The 14,604-nt window shown below is 45.9% G+C and overlaps 1 protein-coding gene across 2 annotated transcripts in view; it reads right to left on the bottom strand.

Annotated features, from left to right (window-relative positions):
• Window positions 1-8,999: 8,999 nt before the first annotated feature.
• Window positions 9,000-14,604, bottom strand: part of LOC111222736 (beta-1,3-galactosyltransferase 1-like) — a 95,370-nt gene continuing 89,765 nt past the window's right edge. For both annotated transcript variants that reach the window (XM_022746567.1, XM_022746568.1), the window contains one exon: window positions 9,000-11,016. In XM_022746567.1, the coding sequence (XP_022602288.1) occupies window positions 9,764-10,750 (987 nt within the window). In that variant the 5' untranslated portion in view covers window positions 10,751-11,016 and the 3' untranslated portion in view covers window positions 9,000-9,763. The remainder of the gene's footprint in view (window positions 11,017-14,604) is intronic.

Below are 14,604 nucleotides of genomic sequence, written 5' to 3'. Positions count from 1 at the left end.
CTGTTGGACGGTTTTCCATCCCTTTTTTTATTTTTCAGTTCCTCCAGGTAATCCCCCTGTAGCGCTTCTCCTCTGGCCCCGTGCTCCAGACTCGCCGCCTGCACCTGGCTGATGCCACAAGAAGTCCTGTGTGAGGTAACCACAGGTAATCACACACAAGCCTCCTCCACGCTGCACGTCTCCTCTTCCTCGCAGGACTTATAAAACACAGACCTGCTTTCTAAACCTTCACAATATTGATCAGTGCAGCTTCGCGGGTGAAGAGCGCCGGGGTCTGAGGTGTTCACCTTCTCAGTGGTGGACGTCACAGCGGCTACAGCGTGTGTGTGTGTGTGTGTGTGTGTGTGTGTTTACACTGTTGGCAGGGTGTAATTACTGCGCTCTGCCTATTTGCATAAGTAATCAGCGCTGACAGACACTGGTCTTTTACAGTGGTTAGTCAGCCAGCTGAACGCTCACAAGAGGAAAAGACTTGGTTGTTGGCTGTTCTCCTAATTTGCCATTAACATGCAAGAAAAGAGTAATACATGAAAAATAATGTAACGCTCAAACATTTAAAATCCACTGTTACAAATGGAGATGAAAGTGAATCAAACCGGCTGCTAATCAACAGCTGTTTCACTCACAGTGACACCGAAAAAAACCCCAAACAAACCAGATTAAAGTGATTTCAGACGTGATGTGACAAACCTCAGAGAGCGTAATGAAATAAAGCAGCCTGAAAACATGAAAGTAAAAGCTGTCGCCAGGTGAGCCGCCTGCTTCCTCATCTGGGCTGACACTGTTGTTACAACCCCCCAAGGTGGGACAACCACTGGAAAGGGTGATTTGTCATGATTTGGTAAGTGTACACTCCTTTCCAAGTGTGTGTGTGTGTGTGTGTGTGTGTTAGAGCGGATATTGCTCCAGGGGGAGAGTTTGAGCTGACAGTGACATAATTCACACGTGTGTTTGTGTGTGTGTGTGTGATATTGGCGAGCTCATGTGTTTACCCATGAGCCTTTGTGTGTGTACACGTGTGCGTGTGCACCCTAACAAAATGTTTGCGCCGCATTAGACTTACCTTGCGGTGCCAGACAAGGTTACGGTTATTATGACCATAAAGAAGCCCCGAGCAATTCTCTTGGCAGCGGTTATTGTGTCCTGCGATTATCTCCCATCAGCCCCTGAGCTGTCACTTCCTCCACAATCCCCCACTGACACGGGCCTGACGCCGCTTCATTTCATCGTCGATTATCTTCCAGAATGCGGGAGAAGAAGAGCAGTCCTCCTGTATTAAGTAAATTGGAGGCGATAGCAGAAGAAGAAGAAGAAGAACCCTTGGATGTATTGTAACGGTTGACCTTGCGTTGCCCCTCAGCCTGCTGGGTAATAGAGTTTTCCCCACTTCTCCCAGTAACAGCGCTGTGTTGAATCGATCAATCTTGATTACAGCTAAAAAGTGATGAGCTCAGAGCGAGTGAGATCTTTGTGCAGATACATTCACACAGTCACGTAAACAACCCACGCAGAGCTGCGTGACTCCTGCATCACGAACAGCAGCTATTAATCTGCACACTTCAGCTTTGATTGAATTTCCCTAAAGCTGGTGCAGGATTTTTTATTTTTTTTTTGGCTGTATACCTGCGCTCAGCCCAGATATGTGTGTGTGTGTGTGTGTGTGTGTGTGTGTGTGTGTGTCAGACGGGAAGGACTGCAAACAGAGCGAGCTTATCAGTCCTGCCAACGGTACAGGGAGAAACTGACAGGGGAGATGGAATGATTGCAGGAGGTCAGGCAGGACGAGCGCGACGCGGCGAGAGGACGGAGTCACGCCCCCAAACTAAATCACGTCATGTGGAGATTCAGTCGCTGTTAGTGGAAAGTTACACTCATTAGATTTTGGATCGTAGCTTGATGAAAGTCTGGCCTCTCACCAAATTAATTAGTGAGATTTTTGGAATGCAGCAGTATTGCTAATAAGAGGTCAAACACTCGACAGCCAGGTTTCAGACGGACGCCCGGCCTCGCCAAGAGAGAACAAAGGCTGCCGTCAAACGCTTTACGACTCAAACAGCTGATCTGCTGCGTAATACGCAGGAACTCACTAACAGGTAACACACTCAGCTTTAAGGCTGGGTTTCATAAACAGCACAGTACTTGCAGCGCTGGCGTTGAGCGTTGGGAAATGGACATAACTAGCATTTTGCAGAATTGTCCAGTGTGGACGAGGGATGGCGGCGGCGGCCTTTAAACCATATAATAAGACAGAAAAGAGACGAATATCTCTGACAGGATCCAGATCAAAAGTTAAAGTGAACTCTGAGTTTGTGTTTCAGTCGCCAACAACTGACCTGGCGGTGACTTCAATGCTAACTTCATCCTATCAAAGCAACTGGTTGCACGCGCCGCGAGCTTCAGGCGAGGCGACACGTTCTGATCCGTGTCCGTGTGCATTGTCTCAGGATAAAAGCTCTCGCTGTGACAGCCACAAAGTGTTTGCATTTTCCTCCTTGCTGCTCTCACAAAACATTTCCTGTTGACAAGTTCGGAGGAAAAAAAACGTCAAACAAGTGCAAAAACAACGTCTGTGAGATTCTTTCTTTTTTTTTTTTTCCTGTCTATAAATTCATGCATCCATCTCTGCAAAGCCGCTCGAAATAGCCTTGTTTTCACATTTAAAGCTGTGTTGTCTGTCAACAGCACGGAGCCAGCCAAACAGTCTCTCAAGCATCTGCTGAGGATTTCTCAGGCCTCGCAGAACTGAATCAGACGAGGAGGAGGGGGGGGGGGCTGAGAGAGAGCGAGGCAGATAGAGAAGATGGAGGCTTAAGCCTGGCTTAGATTATCAGAGACAGAGAGAGATGGGAAAGGCAGTGGGAGACAGAGAATTGGGGCCAGAAAGTGAAGGGCAAGAAGTGGATGGAGAAAGAGACACAAAGCTGACAAGTACGCATTTAAAGGGAAAACGCAGCCCGCCATTATTCTTATATTATATGTTGCAAGGGAGATTATACGTCTTCTGTACGTTTTGTTTCTTTTCCTGCCTTCGTCTCCCTCCTCCTGGAGAGCACTCAGTCTTCTCATCCTTTTTCCTCGCCATCTCTTCGGGCATGTTCCCAGCGGTTTGTGTTCTGAAGCGCAAAATTGTGTGTGTCTGTGTGTGTGAGATGTGGGTCAGGTGCGGAGTATGATGGATGTGGTTTTAATAGAGATTAATTACATCCCAAATGAGGCGATGAACTCCCCACGGGTCCTCGCCAGAGTGGTTAGGACCACAGCTAATGACTGAAAAACCCTTTTCAGTCGACAAGCGCGCTACAATAGCATCTTAGAGCCAATGGGTGGACTACAGCAGCTCAATTCTCTGTTGCAGACGCGACGCACGAGATGTCACAGCAACCAAACCTGCCGTATCAATGTTAAATGTATTTGTGCAGCGGGTTGTGGAAATTAATCAAAGTCAATGACCCGGTGAAAAAGACAGAGAGCCTTTTACACTCTGCAGTGAGGCAGAGGAAGTTTTGCAAGTATCACATTTCAACTATGGCTGATTAAGCTTCACATAAAAACCTCTAACTTGATATTTTTTTAGCTTTATATTAAAGAGACGGACATAAAAAAAATGGCATCAACACATTCAGAATAGTGTTTAAAGTCCAGTAAAGTTATGTTGTGGCCTTCAGTTAAAGCCCAACTGCTGATCACACATCGGACAAATGGCAAAGGTTCCTCAGCCGCAGCAGCAGCAGCAGCAGCCGCCGCCGCCGCAGCCGCAGCAGCAGCTTTGCCCTGGGACGAAGTCAAAAATCCTAAATTTCAAATGTAGAAAAAGTTCATGTTTTGAGGAGAGTTTGATTCAGTTCTTTAAATACATGAAACAATTACTAATGAGCTTTTTTGTCCCAATTGTATCTTACAACGTGGCTTCGGGCCTCAGCAGTTTCATTTCACTCGGCTCTAATTAAGACAACAAGGATTTCATATCCTCCTATCGCATCAGCTGGAAGATGAATTCAAAGTGGCCATTCTGTATCTGAAGAGTTTGGGAATTTATATGAAAGGATTGCAATTACTACTTTTGTATATTTAAGGAAGTTTTGTAGCTCATGTTTATTTAAGTGTGTGTGCTTGTTGATGCAGAGATTGTAAAATCACAAGTCTGTTTTCTGTTTCCAAGCCTCCGTGTAATGAGCACAAGGCCTGTAGTTGTACCACCACCCATCTGTTAGCATACATGATTCATAAAGACAATTTGAGAATAGTGTTCGCTACTTGGGCTTCTTGTACATAAGGGGTATGTGGAAAGATAGAAAACATAAACATATATTTGTGTTTAGAGGGAAAATACACATCCAATCAGGATTATGAATTAGTGTAAATCAGAACATTTATTGGCACAATAACAACTCAGCTGCCAGCTCCTGAACGCTAACTGCTCAGTCCCTCCAGCAACAGGAAGCTCCACAAACACCTTCAGGCCATGTTTACCCAAATCTGCATGGAAGCCAGTTAGCAAGCTAGCAAATAAGTTAAAATAGTTAGAAATTATTAGTCAAAATTATATGGTTAAACAGTTAAAAGTATAAAAGTAACAGCTAAAATTATTAGCTAAATGTAATGGATAAATGCTAAATGCAGCTAAGAAGTGGGAGACAGTTGACATAATGAGCTAAAGGTAAAGGGTTAATGCTACATGGCTAAAATTGGTAGTTGAAGTCGGCAGCTAAAAGTTATGGATAAACCACTGACATGACTGAAAGTGATGGATAAATGGTACATGTCAGGTGACACAGATGAAGAGGAGCTCATCTGAAGGAGACGTGAGAGAGCCTCAAACAAAAAAAGGTCAGTAACCACTGCACTGCACTGCGCTGTAACGTGCCTGGATGCAGGCGGAGGAAAGGAGCACAAGCATCTTCAAATGCTGTGCGGCACATCAAACAGACTAACTCACAGATCCTCTGCACAATGCATTGCCTTCAGGACACATAAACACGAGTTGCATGCGTTCCACAGGTATGCTAAATTATAGAAAATACCTACATCAAATACCCAGCAAGCCTGTTATGAATATCTTGCTCGTCAACCTGCTCTCTGAATCCAATGATCTCGATATTCACCAGCCGACCAGCTATTTATGAGACTCCACTCTCATGCAAACATGCAAATATTCCTCCTCTTCTTGCAGCTGGTCATAAATATGATCCTGCTGATTTTCAGAAGAAGGTGAGGTTCGAGCTCCTGAGCCTCCATCATTTCCAAGAGATCCGTCCCAGGGCATTAAGGGTTAATTTATTGCTCGCGCAATTTCAAATTCAGCCTGGCTGTCACACTTATCTTTGTCAAGCGCTTGTGGTGCCCCTGCCACACGTTCCTGATGTATGCGTCCCATTTAAATCCCATCTATCTGCTATGGATGACGGGATATAATTCATGCTGCTGAAATGCTGTCATCGACAAGGACAGTATAACCTGGCAGATATCAATATTAATACCAGATATTAATATTTAGGTTTCGTTTTAAATATCTGAGAGGTTAAAATCCTGGGCTGGACACGTGGACTGATCATGATTGCCTATGAAACACCAATGACAGAGCAACAGGAAGCTGAGGTCTGGAGCTTATTCTTGCTCTGCTGCCACTGATTTGTTTTGCAGAGAAGTCACTTCAAAATAAATTTGTTTCAGAGGCAGCTGGTGTCAGAAATGCACTTTTCTGATGTATATTTATCAAATGTTTACAACGTGGCAGACAGGACGAAGATTAATAAGCTTCTGTGCTTCTGATCACTGAACTGCATCAGGTCTGGACCTTTGAGTCTTAGTGAGCAGGAAGTAAATTTGACTTCCTGCTGAGTAATGCTGTGAATGTATAAACAGTCATCAACAGGCAGGGGAACAAGTTTGAGGGGTTTTTCTTTTCTGCAGCTAATGAAATGATACATAGGAAGCCCCACACAAAACTAAACCCTATCAATAATATACTGTAATTATTATTATAATAGGCTATCATAATGTTTACTGTCACATGACCCTCGGCCAATCAAGTGTCTCCAACTGTTTACACCTGAGCCTCGAATGCAGAGCTCACCTCAGACCAACGTACTGAAGAACCGAACCTGAAAAATCCATAGAAACACACACTGTAGATATAAAGAATATAAATATATTCACAGAACTGCACATCCAAACATCGCAGCCAGTAATCAAGTGACAGAACATCAACACCTCAGGCTGCCTTCAGAACCGAGCCACCAGCACATCAGCTCGTCATTATCATTTCAGGGAAGCTGCGGCGTCCTAATGCATCGCAGCATCAACTCCGACGGTGCTTCACCTGGAGGAGGAAGAGGACGGTTACCTCGCCTCCCCAGCTGCTCTCGCCGAGTCCTCCTCCTCTCACCTTGGTCTAACTGCGCCCGCACAGATGGCAGATTGCACACCGCCAATTTATTCCGTGGCTATTTTCTGGTAAATATGCATCCTCTGCGCCTCAAAGGACAGGTCAGGAGGAGGTCACGCTAACTGAGAGGCTGAGGAGAAAGTATTTAGGGCAAAAGAATAAGCAGAAGAATATGAATATGTAAAAGAAGATTAAAAAAAATGCTCGTTTTTTCTGCAGTGGGTTATGCAGCATTAACAAATTTGCCTCCAGTCTTTTTACAGCGTCTTACTAGACTCCAACGCCAAATCAAGGTCTCCTCCGTGTCCTACCAGCGTTGTGTTTCCACTCTGCGCTCCACAGGCCTGCCTTCCAAAGCTTTGTTTTGAAATCTGAGTGTTCCCAATTGCCTAGCCCTCCGCCTCGCTCGTTATGAGGTTCATTTACCACAAGCCCCGGAATAATCACTCGCTTTTCATTTTCCCCAAGCTTTAGCCTTTTAAATGCTCTACCACTGCGTTGTTTGGCCAATTACGGAGCAGACTTTCTATTACTCAGCATATTGTATCCAATTGCATATGCCATAGGGGGTGATCAGAGGAATGCAAAACGCAGCGCAGAAGATAAGAAGCTGTGAATAACAATTATTTCACATGTACACCAGGCAGAATATTCTTGTGCACTTTATTTTGGAAAAAATAAAGTCATTAACTGATAACATACTGTGGCTAGTAGGGGTTGAATTCTTTTCTTTTCCAGAACAAACTGGAGTAAAACTGTTTCAATTATATTTTGGTTGCAAAAAGAAAAGAAAAAAAAAAGGACTGTTCCAGAAACTGATCAAGAAGAAGTATTTGAAGTAAAGATGCCGCCCGGGAATAGTTTTTATTATGAAGAAATCATAACAGCGCTGGTGTGTTTTCTGCCTACGAGCTCCCACAAGATTTTGGAGTGAAAGTGTTTGAGGAAAGAGCTGCGCCACGAGTGCTTCCCGCTTCTTCTTCTTTTTTTTTCTTTCTGTTTATCTTTGCAAGTGCAGAACAGAAGACATTTTTCATTTCTCTGGCACCAAATCCCGCAGGAGTGGTGCGGCTCCCCCGGATGATGATGATGATGATGATGGTGATGATGATGCTGGGAACAAAGAGTTCACACACACACACACACCTGTAGGCATCAGAGGCTGGGGCAACCTAATTACAGTAATGTTTCCTTGTGCTCGCATGCCGGCGAGAGCGCGTACCTCGCAGGGAACAATTGAACACAATCAGACATTTTAATGATTTCAGAGAATTCTTAGTGTTAATAACAGATAATGACCTTCACTAACAGGCTCAGCAGTGATCACACACACACACACACACACACACACACACACACGGCCTCCGGCTGTATCTCCTGCGTACAGACACGATTAGACTCACCAGTGTGTGTGCGCTGCAGTAGGCTGAGCAGTGTAATGGCATCAACTGTGAACTCCGGCTTTTCTTTGCGTGAGGTTTGACACGGAAACATTTAGGACATTATTCATCTCGTTCCCAACAAGATGTTGGGGCTTTGGTGACGAGGCCGTAAGAGATACAACAGGGTTGGTCGGTTGTACAGGTGATAATTTAGTGATGAAGTCAAAAACAAAACATCATAAAACTACAAATTAAAACTGACTTTATATTCATGGTAGAACTGCAGAAAAGTTTCTTTCTTTTTTCTGAACTGTTTGTCTTGTTTGAATAAACTTTATTGTAATTGTCAAACTAACTTGAGTTCCTTGGTTTCTGAAGAGCGGTTCTGAAGCTCAGAGTGAGCTGCTGCACCGTCGCCATCTTGGCAGTGTCTTACTCTGCCCCTAACTCCCAGCTAATTCAAAGAGCTTAATCCAATTCTCCATAACTTTAGTCCAGGTGAGTTATATAAACAGGTGTCATGATACATTTTATGTAATTGCTAATTCCAAATTACTTTAAAATTCTTCTTTGACTCTGAAATTATTCTTATTTTTTGCTTTTCAAGATAAAAAGAGCAAAACAGCCTGTTTTCATTTTGATGCCCTTAAAAATGGAATTTAACTTTCCAGTGAGTGAAACAATAAATGATGTGGTGACACCTACAGTACACGGGAGGCTGAAAATGAAGAAATTTATGCATTTTATTTTGACATAAAAATCCATTTACTCCTCCTGTTCAGACCGTACGGCTGAACACAGCCTCTCAGCTGCCAGTCACTCAGATGCTACGGTTGATGCAATCACACGTTGGGTTCTGCTCGCCGCTTAACGCACTGGCACCAACACCTGCGTGGAAAAGAACATGTTTCCAGCTCCGCACTGAGATTTCAGCGGCTCTCGCCCGTCAGTGACGTGTTGAGATGTGGGACTTCAAACTGAGCACAGCTGCTGCTCTGAGCCGCGGTGGCTAATGAAACGCTGTCGTTTCCGCAGCTCATGTTTTACAACATGACGAAACCCTTCAGGGTGTAATCCTGTGAGGGCGTTCGTTATAAACCAGGTGGGATAAGAACTTTTTATATTGTTTTATGGAATAAATACGATATCAAGTCTTATAAAAGCAGTTTATTTAATCTCAAGTAATTGAAAAGAAGAAAGCGCTCAAAAGAGTAATATTCGTCTTCCACTGCTCTTACATTACATCTGCTCTCCTTTTTGTTCAAGTAATAGAAAATATAATGTTCTGCAGCCCAGCTCACAGCGCTGCCTGAGACAAACAACCGCACGGTACACATCAACAGAAGTAACATTCACTCGGGAACGCGAAGCAGCCGACGTCTCCACGCCGTCTAGAGGAAACCTTCACAAAGATCTGCAGATCTGTTGTAAGAAAAATACGTCTTGAAAGGAATCAGGCAGGTCCGCTCGGTGATAATCCAGAGCTCGCCGCGGTCCCAGCTGCTGCAGTCACAGACAATACATCCAACAGTAACACCTTGTTCAGAAAGTACAACAACTGAAAATACATGAGCAACATTCAGAGTTAGAGCTCAACTCCAGAGGCCAACGTCTGTGTTCAGTGTGTTGACGTTTGTGTGATCCGGTTGTTTCGTAACAGTTTGTGTCTTGTATAAATGAGAAGCTAAAACACAGGCGTCTGCACTTCCTGTCTCATCATTCCCTATAAAAACGACGGTGCCGCAGGAAGCAGCGCTGAAAAACCCCTTGAAGTGAGACCGAGAGGACAGAGCAGTACAGAGAAGTTTGCTTTGGCCTTGCACTACAGAGACTCCTGGCACAGCAGTGAGCAGCAGGACGAAGCCCGGACACTTTGTCAATACGGTTCCTTTGGCTCGGCGCTACGTGCTGTACAGTATCTGCCGACGCCAATGACGGAGAAGCAGTTGATGAGAGGGGCGTTCGATTCCTCCCCGGCTCTCCCCCCCCGGCCCTGCTAACACTTCAGGTGTTTCTTGCTGGTCATGTCGTTCCAGATGCGGTGCATCTCCTCGGGGGAGATCTGGTGGACGGTGACCACCCGCCGGTAGCGGCAAAGGCTGTAGGCCATCTTCCAGTGGTTGAAGCCGCTGTTCTGGAACGGGTGAATGCCGAGCTTCCGGAGGCACACGCCCACGTACACGTCCTCCAGGTGCAGCAGCCTGGTGTGTAGCGACGTCTTGTATATGAGCTCGGCCACGTCGGCTGAGAAGATGTAGCCGGTGCCGGAGCAGAAGGGCGGGTACTTGCTCTCCGGGTACAGATCCCTGGGCATGTACCACTTGCTGCGCATGTCCCTGATTGGCCCGCCGTTGATGACGTAGCCGGTGAAGTACCTCCTCCTGGGCTTGGTGGTGGGCTTCAGCAGGTTGTAGATGAGGTTCTCCATGTTGACAAAGATGTCACTGTCCGTCTTGAGGACGTACTGCGCCTTGGGGCAGAAGGTGGCGACCCAACGCATCCCCATCAGCGTCTTCAGCGTCAGGTTGTGGTACGAGTCGATGAAATCCTCCACTACGATGTCGTGAAAGATCTGACTCTCCTGCTCCACCATCTGGTTGAGAACGTTATCCGTGCTGCGGCCCAACAGGAAGAGCGTGACCACGCGCACGTCTGGAAACGTGCTCTCGTCGCCCCATGTCTCTCTGATGGCCTGACGGGCGTCAAACTCCTTGTGGGTGGTGCTGATCAGGATGACGAGGAAGGGCGGCTCCGCCTCGCACTTCTTGGCCTCGTTGATGATGTAGCCAAAGTCGTGCGGGTTGAGCGAGCGCGTGCGGATGTTGCTGAAGGTGGCATTCTTGTTCACCTTGGGCGTCCTGCGTATTGGGATAGTCAGCTGACCCACGTAGGAGGTGGAGGGGCGGGACACACTCAGGTACCACAGAGCGCTGGCCCAACAAACCACTGTCAGCAGGTACAAGCAGGAGACCTTAGAAGGCATCTCTGTTCATCGGGCTGGTGTTACCAGTGGCAGCAGTGTGGGACCTGTCGAGGCCACGCCTCCATGGGGTGTCTCAGATCTGGCGGCGCAGCTTGAGGCTGCCTCCGCAACACAGCTGACATTAATTTCAGATAATGGACGTCTCCACCGTCTAGTGTTGCCGTTGTGATTGAAACGGAGCTCCGTGGAGATTTCTTATCATGTCCGCGACCTCACCGGGTCCCATCGCCGCTCGCAGGAACGCTCTCAGCGCTCTGTGACAGCATCTAAAAAAAAAAGATGAGAGAACAGACGGTCAGAGGCCACATGAATCATAAACACATCACAGCACCGCCGCAGAAAGAGAAGCAGGTAAAACTAACAGAATACTCCAATGAAAAAGGCATTTATAGGATTATCTTTTATTCCCCGTTGATCCCGGCGCACGCCATCAGTCCACTGGCGAGGCAGGTGGCGCTGTGCCACAGCCAGCGCCCACATCACTCCATCACTGCCTCTGATAAGAGCTCTTGGTCTGAGGAAAGTGAATAACCCGGGAAACTCTCCCCATTGATGGCGCCTGCTCTGCCGTCGCTTCCACCACTTTCTATTTGCAAACGCTGTTTATCTCCGTCTTACCCCCCCCCCCCCCCCCCCCCCCCCCGGACCAGACGCAGGCTGGCGAATCACAGCCTCTCCTCCAGGCTGAGGGGAGGAGGAGGAGGAGCAGGGGGGGAGGAGGAGGTGAGAGAGGGGGAGAGGGATCAAGTCGGAGAAGGTGAAACTAAAACGTTCTCATGGGAAAAGATTAATATCCACTTCCTCTCATTCTCCCGGTCTTACTCCCCCCTCCCCCTCCCTTCTATACCTCCTTGTCAAACCGAGCTTGTGGATTTTTACAGATTCTCCTCAGTAATGAGCTTCTCCTTCGTTAGGCTGGACGAGCGCCGCCGTGGAACGCCGGTGCAACTTTGAGAAGCGCCGCTCTAATTGGTCGCACCGACAGACCATAAGAGGAGGAATTTAAGCTCTAAATATGGAGCACGGTTAAAAAAAAAAACAAAAAAAAACCTGTGCATTTGTTACGTCCTGGCGCCGTGTGCTTCCTCTATTTAAATGTCGTTTTGAATTCAAAGCCGGTGATGGATAACTAATTCACTGGGGTTTTTTTTTTTTGGGGGGTGTTTGAAAGCCAAAATAAATCTAATCCTTCTTTTCAAACAGACTTTTCTTTGCTACAGACATAATCTCTTTTGATGTAACAGCAGCTCTGCTCTTATTCTGGGGAGATACACTTTTCTTTTTTATTTTTTTCCCACCATGCATAACTGATGATGAACAAAAAAAAAAAAGAAAAAGAGTGCTATAGATCCTATTAGAGATACTGAAATGTNTCTTTCTGAAGCAGAGTCATCAATCTCACGGTCCAGTAGAATCCATCTCATCATGGCTGCTTTTCCACACCTCCTCCCTCTCCGTCCTCTCAATCACTCTCTGCTTCTCCACTCCAGTGGGTGCTTGATCCATCTTTATATGTCTCACTACCCCCCCCANTGCAAAGATGCTGCTGCTTGTGCTGTGTGTTTTAAGATGGAAGCGCTGAGATAAAAAACCGCCTCACTTTTATCAGACTCCAGTTTTTGTCGTGTCTTGCGGGGCGCCATGGTTCTTTTCATCAGGACTTTTCTCTCACTCCTCCCTCCCCTCCCCTCCCCTCCCCACCACCACACCACCACCACACCACCGTACCCCATCCACTATTGTTCCCTCTTCTTTCTGAACAGAGTCAATCAATCTCACGGTCCAGTAGAATCCATCATCATGCGCTGCTTTTCCCACACCTTCCTCCCTCTGTTCCTCTCAATCACTCCTGCTTCTCCACTCCAGTTGGTGCTTGATCCATTCTTTATTTGCTCCACTACCCCCCCCCCCGCCCCACGCTCTTTGTCTCACTCTCTATCCTCTCGGCTTTTTTGTTGTTGTTGTCTCATTTCAAGTTTCCACACACTTGTTTATTCTTCCTTCACCCTGCGCTACCTTTTTAGTAGTCCTCTAACTCACTACCAGCTTCTACCAGAATCACTTAATCATCATATTAATTCTTTTTCCTCGACCCCCCCCCCCCCCCCCCCCCCCCTCCCCCTTTTTTCTCTTTTTTTTTTTCCCCCCCCCCCCCCCCCCCTCGTTCCCTTCTTCCTGTTTGCACCTTTTCTTTTTTTTTTTTCCTCCGGAGAGGTGGGTCCATCGGTTTCATAATCCTCCCAGAATAACTGATATCCTCACGAAATCCTGCGACCTAACTTCCCCCCTCGGAGCGAATTGAAAGACGGCTGTTTCGTTTCATGCTGTCGTGTCACTTTGAATTACATTAGCACTCCGTGGAAGTCCTCTGCTGAATATGTTACACTTCCAACAGAATATCAGGGCAGGAGATCAGAGTTTCTAACTGTGGTGGTGTAGACATATTGAGTAATATCAGTGTTAATTTGTGGTTAGTGGACAGTAATTCAGCGTGGACAACAACAGACCACACAGTCTCCTGATTGCTCCGTCTGGAGAGAGGTTCAAGTTCACTGATGGGAGATGTCACAACAATATCTGAATCCATATTAATGGAAGTGACGAGGCCCAACAACAGCAGTTCTTATATATATATACACACACACACACACACACTGCATGTTTAAGTTTAGCTGCTCACCAAATATATGAAATAACAACAACTTATTTACTTTTCTACTCTCATATCTGTGCTTTAAACATGAAGCTACAGCTAGCAAACTGTTAGCTGCTAACAGTAGCACAAAAATCTGTTTTCTGGCATTTGTGAATCAGTTCAGAATCATATTATTTACCAACTTGGTATAAAAACATAAACAGTGCACCATGTGTCTGGATTCAACACCGATTGGTTTGTATGAATGTCAATCAATCGTTGTGTCGTGGTCACGGCTGTTGCTAGCCGACGAGTCGTAGGCTGTGACACCTGGCAAAACTTGTTTAATGTGTTCATATATGATCAAAGTCATTGGTTTACATCCCTCATTGCTTGTGACGTCAATGCCACACAGTCGTGTGTAAGAATAGGACTTTACTACTACTATTACTGTGACTACCTTAATGACAAGGCGGTAAAACATGGCAACCAAACAATAACTCAAAAACACTACACTGCAGTAAAAACAGGTATTATCGATGCAAAGAAAAAACACAAAAGCATAATAATTACAGTTATTATTAACACCCATTCACAGGGCTTATTGCTAACCATCCACTAATCTGAACTTGTTGTCATGACAGCGCATTGACAGGCCATAGGAGGAGAGCAAGACCCAGTGAGAGAGACCGATAGGAAGCAGTGGGGGTAGAGTCTGCTGTACGCCAGCATTAAGTGCTAAAGTGTTTTGAATGTAACTCCCCCGGGAAGTCAATTTAGCAACCTCATACTGAGCTCTGCTGCGCCGGTTGCTGCTCCATTATGCCTCACGCCGATTCCAAGACTCCATATCATGATTACCTTTGTGAGGAGGACGAGACGGCTCTTAAAATACTTTGGTACAGTGATCAAACATTTATCCAGCTCTTGAAAGGTTGCCCCTGAGAGCGGGTAGAAGATGAGCTTTCTTTCCTTTAAAAAAGACCAAAAAACTACACATCGATTCTTTTTAGCGTCGAGACAATTAATCAATCGACTGGCAGAAAATCAACAATTCATAAATGATTTACCATTTAAGTCATTTGTCAAGCACAAAATTCCCAGCATTCACTAGTTCTAGCTGCTCAAACGTGTCACTGTTATTGAAGTCATCACCTTGGGCTTAGTGAGGGGCAGTTTTCATGACTGTCTGATGTGTTTTCTCTTAGAAATCAGTTGG

Source organism: Seriola dumerili, unplaced genomic scaffold (assembly GCF_002260705.1).
Source record: "Seriola dumerili isolate Sdu_G_001 unplaced genomic scaffold, Sdu_1.0 BDQW01000105.1, whole genome shotgun sequence".
Classification (NCBI taxonomy): domain Eukaryota; kingdom Metazoa; phylum Chordata; class Actinopteri; order Carangiformes; family Carangidae; genus Seriola; species Seriola dumerili.
Note: the sequence above shows the minus strand (reverse complement) of the source record. Positions and strands in the feature narration are given on the sequence as shown.